Here is a 10,260-nt window from a genome sequence, read left to right as displayed (position 1 = left end):
TTATGGTTCATTCATTTATTGTTTGTTTAACAATGGGTTATGGCCCGGATTTGACAAAAATAGACGATTGCTCGATAAAGAAATGCTTCATTGAAACATCAACTAAAGATTGTCTTTGCATGGATTCATGTCTCAATGCTTTTGTTTCAAGTAACATGAGAGAGAAAAACCCGGAACAGAGAGCAGCAACATTTCATTAATGAATTTTCGTCTTCTTACAAGATATGCTTACTACAACAGCTTGAAGAGAGATAGAGAGCATACCTTTTTTGGTCATACAATGATCTCTAAATTGGGCCTTGTATAAAATGTCATGAACTTGATGGGTTTGACAACATACGCTTGAGATAAGCATTCGTTAACACACGCACATTTACAGTTTACCAACCCGTAACATTTAAGCTTTGGTTTAACATAATGAAGGTATGTAGATGATGGAAGTTACCAGGCAATAAAATGGATTAAATTTAAAATTTTTTGTTAATTTATTTCAAAGGTATTTGTTTGTCTGTTCGCCATTGTGGCTGTGGCTCAGGCTGGATTATTAGGCGGTCTTTTGGGAGGAGGTGGAGGCAATTCTGGTGGTGGTTCTTCTGGATGGAATGCACCACCACCAAGTCATGGACATCACCATGGTCATGGTAGCGGTAGCGGTGGAGCGGGTCAAGTTTATAAAGTAAAGGTTATATCTGAACAGGCTGGCGGGCATGCTAGTCACGGTGGCGGACATGGTAGTCATGGTGCACCACAAAGTGTCATTAAAGTAATTCATCAACACAGTTCGTCGGCCGGCCATGACCATGGTCACGGTCATGGACATGCAGCTGCTGCTCCTCAAGTAATTAAGGTGATACACCAAACATCATCACACAGTGCAGGCCACTCACATGCAGCTGCCGCCCCTGCACAAGCTCCTCAAGTAATTAAAGTTGTACATAGCAATGCTGCCGCTGCTGAATCACATTATGCTGCAGGTTATAACTATGCTCCTGTTGTTGAATCTCATGCTTCTGCCGAAAAAATCATTAAAGTTGTACATCAACAACAATCATCCTCTCATGGTCATGGACATGCTGAAAGTCATTCTGCCGCCGGTTACAACTATGCTCCAGCTGCTGAATCTCATGCTTCTGCCGAAAAAATCATTAAAGTTGTACATCAACAACAATCTTCCTCTCATGGTCATGGACACGCTGAAAGTCATTCTGCTGGAGGTTTTAACTATGCTCCAGCTGCTGAATCCCATGCTACTGAGGAAAAAGTCATTAAGGTTGTACATCAGCAAGAAACTTCATCCCACGGTCATGGTCACGCTCAATCTCAAGCCCCTCTCAAGACCATTAAAGTTATTCACTCATCATCTGGACATTCCGGCTCTTCGGGTGCTAGCCAACAAGAACAAACCAAAGTATTGCGCGTAATTCATGAACATGTTTCAACCTCGGCTGCCGCTCCATCTAATTCGTATTTGCCACCCCAAGCTGAGTCACATGTTTCTGTTCCTGAGTCATCTTATTTCCCCCCAGCTCCTCAATTCAATGCTCCAGCTCTTCAGTACAGTGCTCCTGCTCCAGCAGCTGCTCCAGTTGCTTCATACTTGCCTCCTTTAAATGAACCAGCTCCAAGTTTCCATGCACCAGCTCCTCAATACAGTGCTCCAGCAGCTGCTCCCCAATACAGTGCTCCAGCACCTGCTCCACAATACAGTGCCCCAGCACCTGCACCTCAATACAGTGCCCCAGCACCTGCACCACAGTACAGTGCCCCAGCACCTGCACCACAGTACAGTGCCCCTGCTCCAGCCCCTCAATTCAGTGTTCCATCTACTTCCTATTTGCCACCTGTGCATGAACCAGCACCACAATTACATGCCCCAGTGTACAGTGCACCTGCCCCCCAACCCACATTTGTTGCCCCCGAACCTGTGCCCCAACATGTTCCTGCCCAAACATATGGACCTCCTCAATATTAGGCGAGTTTATAGAATTCCTCCATGAGGAACGGCTTCATTTGCATAAAATAGTCAAAGGCCATGCGGACTACACACACCTCATTTTGTGCCTGTTCTGTTACATTTTTATAGATTAAGTTAATATTATTATTTCTAGGTAGCATTTAAATAAAAAAAGAATTCGAAACAAAAAACGTCCCTAACATTGCAATCTCTATCCAAAAGCGGATAAAATTTCGATAATTTCGCCCAAATGCGAAAAGACAACGCTTCTTAGATATTGGATCTAATATTAAACATTTACATTCGACAAATCAATGTTACGACATGAAGATTTTCGTTTCGTTCCCTTCTTCAGTTCTCTTCTTTTTACATCAAATGTCTGCAAATTGACATGTACGCTGCGATGTATTCGAAATAAGACCCTTTTCGAGAATAAATATCTCTTCCCAAAACTGTAATCATATATGCACATTTCTACCAACTCTTTATTGAGCAACTCCAATCCATCCAAAGATTATCAACAAAGAAGTTGACCATGACCTATTAAAAACATGTCAATAAAATAACAGATACTCTCCATGGAATCATCCCTAATCATCTATAGAAATGCTATGAAACTGTTCACCCACAGACAATATTCCAGATAAAATCATTAACATATTATTAACCTATCATCTGGTGTTGTGTTGTAATCCATTCGAAATATTTAAACAATTTAATTTGCATTACAATGAAAAGCGAAGAACTGGTGGTCATTTAAATATGCTCTTTAAATCATCCATGTCGATTCACTCGTTGACTGCAGCAACTACGCTGAGTTAGAGGTATAGTAAAATTTGAAATAGAAAAGGAATGACCCAAACAAAACAAGTAAGAGCGGCGTTAAGTTCGGCCTGCCCGAACTTTTTATACACGTGCTGCATTGAAGTAAATATAAACAATTATTAACTACTAAGCTCTGCATCTACGTTAGATCTAATTCCTTGGAGAAGAATAATGTTTTAAGTGATGATAATCACTTTATACTGAATATTTTCCGTGAGGATATTTTCTATGGGGATTATGGAGGGAGACCTATACCCACAAATTTCTGGCGGAAAGTTGTATACCACTAACGAAGATTTATTTCAGCCATTTCATTGCGATATTGAAGCCACAACTTTCAAAATACCGAAATTCGGGAGGTACCGTTCTATGGGGGTTATCTGAAGATGTGGACCTATGCAGACAAATTTCAGGTGGAAAGTTTTATGTCGCCAACAAGGACTAAATACCAAATTTCAGCCATTTCGGTGGGATATTGGGGCTAAATCCTTCAAAATACCGAAAATCGGGAGGTACCGTTCTATGAAGGCTATATGAAGATCTTGACCTATACCGAAAAAAATTCAAGAAAGTTTTATGCCTCCAACGAAGACTAAATGCATCTATTTCGTTGGGAAATCGAGGTCACAACCTTCAAAATACCGAAAATCGGGAAGTACCGTTATATGGGAGCTATATGAAAACGTGGACCAATACCGACAAATTTCTGACTAAATGTTTTATACCTCTAACGAAGACTAAATACCAAATGTCAGCCATTTCGGTGCTGTAATAAGCCTATAACCTTCAAAATACCGAAAATCGGGAGGTGCCGTTCCATAGGAGCTATATCAAAACGTGTACCGTGGACCAAACATCCTTGGAGTAATAGATACTTCTATACCAAATTAGAATGCTCTATCTTACAAAATGAATACAAAATTCTAAGTATTAGACGGGCGCACACTGGTCGAAACCATTGATCTAGCGGCGCGAAAGTAAAAAAATCAAAGTATAAAATTGCGAAATGTTTTCCATTGTATCGATTACAGACACTCTGCTGACTAAAATTTTGTTTTCACTTTTTTGTTGTTGTAAATATTCACTCAGTTATTAACTGTCAAGTGCAAGAAATTTTGATGCATCAGATTTAACAAAATTATTGCTATAAACCTTATTTCATATTTGTTTAATTGTTTAATAAATTCGTAATAAAACTAAACAAAGTTTTTTTTTATTGATAGGGGAGGTTTTAACTTAAATTTAGAAAAAATGTTTGGGGCCTGCAGTTACATAGTTATGTAGCAATAAATTTTCAAAAATTATTATTTTTTATGTTTTTAGTCAATATACTTTTGGTGAATGGAGCGTAACTACCAAGGTCCACTGAGGTTCAGTCCAATTTTTTTACTAATTAAATTGGACTTCCTAGATTCCGAATAACCACAATTTGGCTGTAAATAGTTGCAAATCTGGCTGATAAATGGTGTTGAAAAATAGCTGAAATCCTCAAAATACCCTAAATCTGTCGGTACAGTTATATGGGGGCTATATCAAAATGTAGACCTATGTTCGCAATTTTTGATGGAGAAGATGTATAACCAACGAGAACCTCCTATGCCAAAATTCAGTTTATTTGGTCTGAAAATGTAGACAAAATCCTAACAATACGGAATATTGTGAGGTGCCGATATATGGGGACAATATCAAAACGTAGGCGTATGCCACGATTTTTGGTGGAGAATGATTGTGTCCACTGGGAACCCCAAATACCAAATTACACCTAATTTGGTCGGAAAATGTAGCTTTAAACCCCCAAAATACTGAAAATAGGGAGGTACCTTTAAAATAGCCTATACTCAAACTTGAACCTATGTCCACAATTTTTGGTGCAAAGGTTTAGTGATCACTAGAAACCCTAAGTACCAAATTACAACTAATTTGGTAGGAAAGGGTGGCCTAAATCCTCAAAATACCGAATATCAGGATGTACCGTTATATGGGGGCTATACCAAAATATTAGCCGATGTTGTTCAAATTTAGTCCATTATTACCCACGGACACAGACTGAGTTTGTGCAAAATTTCAGAAAGATATCTCCATTCGTTTCCAAGTTATTAATTTCGCTCCGCTAGATCAGTGATTTCGTCCACCGTGGGGCGTGTAATATTCTATTTGATTCTGTTTAATATCAATGTTAATAATATTAATAATTATACAATTTATAAACGATACATATCGTCGGTGTCATGCTTAAGTGTTCCATACGCCATTTTTGACATTTTGAGATAAAGGTACCTTACTAGATTTTAAACCATGCTCTTTTAGATATTTTAATCGGTTTTCTACTATCTCCTATAGTTTTTGAGATATTCAGATGTCAATATGTTCCATATCGGCTTTGTGACGCAAAAAAATCCTGTCTTTTTGTTCCATATCCATAACAAGCAAAACAACTTTGAACTTTTTTGTGTGGCGTAAAAATCATGGCGTTTGGAACAATTTTAAGTTACGAACAATGTGGCGTATGGAACAAATTGTTTTAAAGGACTGGGTTTAAAAATTGTAGAATAATAGTTTTTAATTCTAAATACATATTTTTGAATAATGTAATGTTATATGAAAACCACAATTTCTTTTCGCTTAAGGTAAGCCCAAAAAAATATACGCAGATACGTTCATTCGCCTTGAAGCTAGTGTGGACACCGATTACAAAAATGGTATGTATTTGAGAAAAACGCGTTTAAAGTTTTTATGTTATATTAGAAATGCAAAAATCAGTTCGGATCGAAATTTTTACTACATATTCTACGCTACTTCTATACATTTAAAATAAATAAGAGTTAAGGAGCCCTATACTTATGGTCCTTAACGTATTTATTTGCTCATATAAATGTTTCATTTGAAGCCGTGAATTTTTAACCTCACAGTAGCACTTCACATAAGGGAGGTGGAACAAAATTGATAAAACGTGGTTCTGTTGAAATGTGACAAAATGTGTTCCATGCAACACAAACAGCCAAAAACACGAAAAAATATAGGAATTATTACTTACAATCTGGGTGTGTAGAGTATACAAATTTAGCGTACTTTTAGGCTTTATTGTCAACGCATAGACGACCACAAAATTGTTACCACTAAACAAATAAGAATGGCGTTATTTCCGATATTTCGGTAAAATCTTCAAAATATCGAAAATCAAGAGATACGGGTATATAAGAACCCGCGAACCTATACTGATAATTCTCCTCTGGAATATTTTTTAACCCCATGGAAGACTAAATAACAAATTTCAGGCTTTCAGTGGGATATTGACGTCACAACCTTCAGAATAACGAAAATCGGGAGGCACCGTTCTATATCGAAACGTGGACCTATACCGACGAATTTCAGTCAGAAAATCTTTTACCTCTAACGTAGATTAAATACCAAATTTCAGCCATTTCGGTGGTTTGTTGGGGCCACAAACTTCAAAATACGGAAAATCGTGATTTACCGTTCTATGGGGGCTACATAAAGGTGTGGACCCGTACTGACAAATTTCTGGGGAAAGTTTTATACCCCCAAAAAATACTAAATACCAAATCTCAGCCATTTCGGTAGAATATTGAGGCCATAACCTTCATAATACCGAAAATCGGGATGTACCGTTATATTGGGGCTATATTAAAGCGTGGATCTGTACCGACAAATTTCTGTGGGAAAGTTTAATACCCACAACCAAGACTAAAAACCAAATTTCAACCATTTCGGTGGAATACTGAGGCCAAGGCCTTCAAAATACCGAAAATCGGGAGGTACCGTCGTATGGGGGCTATATTAATTAATTAATTTCTGGGGAAAAGACTAAGTACCAAATGTCAGCCATTCCGGTGTGATAATGAGGCTAAAACCTTCAAAATACTGAAAATTGGGTGGTACCGTTCTATGGGGGGCTATATCAAAACGTGGCACGATATAGCCCATTTATAATACCAAACATCTTAGGAGTAACAGAAACTTCTATACCAAATTACAAAGTTCTATGTAGCTTAAAGATTGCGAGCTGTATCTTGATTTCAACAGACCGATGGAGATACGGACACGGTTATATCAGCTTCGTTCCCGTACTTTTTAATATTAAAACTCGTAAAAGAGAGAACTGTAAAAAATTGTTCTCACACAAAAGTTTTTTGAAATAGTTCGGGAACGGAAAAATGGAAAATACGTCAAAAAAAACTTGAACAAATGTCAAAGTAGGCATACCAGCCAGAGTAAAAAGTTTTTAAAGAGAGCGTAATTCAGCGCCATTTTTGTTTAAAGAGAAGTGAACATTTTACAACTTTTTTGTGTACGGGAACGGTTTTTCGGGTAAAATGTGTAAAAGACATAATAATTGTAAAAACTTTTTAGTTCTGGAACAAAGCTATCGACTTAGAATTTTACCCTGATGATGAGTATATATACTTTATAGGGTCTCCGATGAATATTTCGATTGTTACAAACGGAATGGCAAATTTAATTATACCCTCCTCCATAATTCGGTGGAGGGTATAAAAAGTCAATATTTAGCCATGTTTAGAGGAGAAAAAACCCAACTGGGATTTTTGTACTTTCCAAAAAACCTTCAGTAGCAATTGATTGCACAAGATTACCTTAAAAATATTGCACAGTGTAATGGGCGTATAAGAATCATGTCTATGATGATATGTTTAGACTTTGAGTATGGCTGACTTCCGAAACGTCAGTTGCCTTGTAGTCGTGCATGAAACTAGGGATCGATTTCCATACTAGAGTAATTTTATGAAATTGCAGTAGTGGGGAACACAACCTAGGAACCCCTAGTTTCATCCATGACTAGAAAGCAACTGACGTTTCGCAAGTCAGCCTATTATTAGGTCTGGCTGGTTACTTTCCCAGCAAGAATTGTCCAGCAAGAACTTTCTCGAAGAGTAAGAAGTTTTTATTCTCTTTTGCAAGAAAAATGTAAAAAGTAAACAGTCACTTTCCCTGCAAAAACCTGCAAGCAATCAGCTGATTTTCCAAAATAGAACAATTAGTCCATCATTAGAGTAACCAAAAAATCAAAAATTTTGTATTTTATTAAAACTAAATAAAAAATAATTTTAAAAAATTAAGTTTCAGTGTTTTATTTAGAAATGCACTTAAAACTAAAAAATAATTTGTCGCTTAGCCTCAATATATATATTCTTTCTCATGATAGAATCTCTCAAATAAAACGCTTGCATTTAAATTATGAATGGTGGCAAAATTAAATGGCAAGCGTTTTATTTGAGAGATTCTATCATGCGAAAGAATATATATATTGAGGCTAAGCGACAAATTATTTTTTAGTTTTAAGTGCATTTCTAAATAAAACACTGAAACTTAATTTTTTAAAATTATTTTTTATTTTTAACTTTTTAGTAAATACATTTTTTGACCACTGAGATCCCCAAATGTCGAATTACAGTCCATTTGAGCAGAAAATGTAGATTAAAATGCTTGAAATTGGGTGGTACAGTTATATGGATGCTATATTAAACCTTGACCTACGTCCACAATTTTTAGTGGGGAAGTTCCTGGACTATTGAGAACTCCAAATGCCAAGTTACAGCAAATTCGGGCTAAAAATGAAGACAAAATCCTCAAAATACCAGAAGTCGGGTGGTAACGTCATATGGAGGCTATAGGAAAAAATGGATCCATATTGGTTTTGGTTTCATATTCATGTATTGTCATCTAAATCTGAAAAGTGTGCAAAGTTTTAGTTCGATTGGTCAACTGCAACCGTGCTAAAAATCAGTTACCAGATTTTAAAAGGGGGTCAAGTTAGACACCGTAAAACATTGTAAGAATGGACCAATATTAGTTTTGATTTCATATTCATGTATTGTCATCCAAATCTGAAAAGTGTGCAAAGTTTAAGTACGATTGGTCACCTGCAACTGCGTGAAAAACGAGTTACCAGATTTGAAAAGCAAAATACCGGAAATCGGGTGGTACCGTTATATGGGGGCTATAGGAAACAATGGACCCATATTTGTTTTGGTTTCATATTCATGTATTGTCATCTAAATCTGAAAAGTGTGCAAAGTTTTAGTTCGATTGGTCAACTGCAACCGTGTTAAAAATCAGTTACCAGATTTGAAAAGGGGGTCAAGTTAGACACCGTAAAAACACTGTAAGAATGGACCAATATTAGTTTTGATTTCATATTCATGTATTGTCATCCAAATCTAAAAAGTGTGCAAATTTTAAGTTCGATTGGTAAACTGCAACTTTGTGAAAAATGAGTTACCAGATTTGAAAAGCAAATTAGGTAAAACACTGTAAAACAGTGTAAAAATGGACCAACATTGGTTTTGATTTCATATTCGTGTATTGTCATCCAAATCTGAGAAGTGTGCAAAGTTTTAGTTCGATTGGTCAACTGCAACCGTGTTTAAAATGAGTTACCAGATTTGAGCTAAACACACACCAAGGCAAGTTAAATAAAACACTGTAATAAAAAACACTGTAATAAAAAGAATATGACCCGAAAAAATAAATTTCCATTTTGCAACTTGGTTCTCTAAAAAAAAAACAATTGACTTGCTTATTTCCACAATAAAATTGTTTTCAATTTGCACAAAAATAAATCACCAAATAATTAAAAATAGCTGATTTATTGTTTGCAGGAAGAAAAAGAGTTGCAAGTTCTTGCTTAAAGAAATTTGTCCAGCAAGAATATGCAAATTCTTAGTAAGAGAACTGTCAAAATGTCTCTCTCGATTCGCTCTTCTTTGCTGGAATTTTGTGGTAACAGACGACTTCCAGCAACAATTGGTACAAATTGTTACAAATTTAAACCTATTGATTGCCGTTTTTTTACGCCAATAACTCAATTTATTTTATTTCCCATAGCCAAAAAAATTGAAAATTTGTGTGGGAGATACTAGCTTTGTTCCTTTACTTTTTTAATGGTAAAAGTAGTAAAAGAGAAAACTGTCAAAGATGCTCTCTCATGACCAGTTTTACCAGAGAAGTAAAGGAACGGCAAAATGGTAGATCTGGTAACAATGTCCAAAAGAAACATAAACAAGTAAGAAAAGCGTTAAGTTCGGTCGGGCCGAACTTTTTATACCCTCCACCACAATTTTCAGCCATTTCGGTGGATTAATGTGGCCACAACCTTCAAAATACCGAAATTCGGAAGGTACCGTTCTATGGGGGCTATATGATGGTGTGGAGCTATACCTACAAATTTCTGGGGGAAAGTTTTATACGCCTAAAAAAGACTAAATACCAAATTTCAGCCATCTCGGCGTGATAATTAGGCTAAAACGTTCAAAATATCGAAAATCGGGAGATACTGTATTATGGGGCCATATAACAAGTGGGCCTATATAAACATTTTATGGTAGAAATGTTTCTTAGCCTCTGGAAACACAAAATACAAAGTTACAACCGATTCTTTGGTCAAATGGGTCAAATAGATTCAAAATATATTAAAATGACGCGTACTTTATAAGGGGCCTTAT

At 36.4% G+C, this 10,260-nt stretch overlaps 1 protein-coding gene across 1 annotated transcript; it reads left to right on the top strand.

Moving 5' to 3' along the window:
* The first annotated feature begins 417 nt into the window (after positions 1–417).
* Positions 418–1,972, top strand: LOC141398255 (uncharacterized). Its single transcript, XM_073975531.1, has 2 exons — positions 418–423; positions 497–1,972. Exons 1-2 carry the CDS (start codon positions 418–420, stop codon positions 1,970–1,972), a joined length of 1,482 nt encoding a protein of 493 aa, XP_073831632.1.
* Positions 1,973–10,260: the final 8,288 nt, after the last annotated feature.

The sequence above is a fragment of the Musca autumnalis genome, unplaced genomic scaffold, assembly GCF_047663935.1.
Source record: "Musca autumnalis isolate F117 unplaced genomic scaffold, ASM4766393v1 scaffold_3, whole genome shotgun sequence".
NCBI lineage: Eukaryota > Metazoa > Arthropoda > Insecta > Diptera > Muscidae > Musca > Musca autumnalis.
Note: the sequence above shows the minus strand (reverse complement) of the source record. Positions and strands in the feature narration are given on the sequence as shown.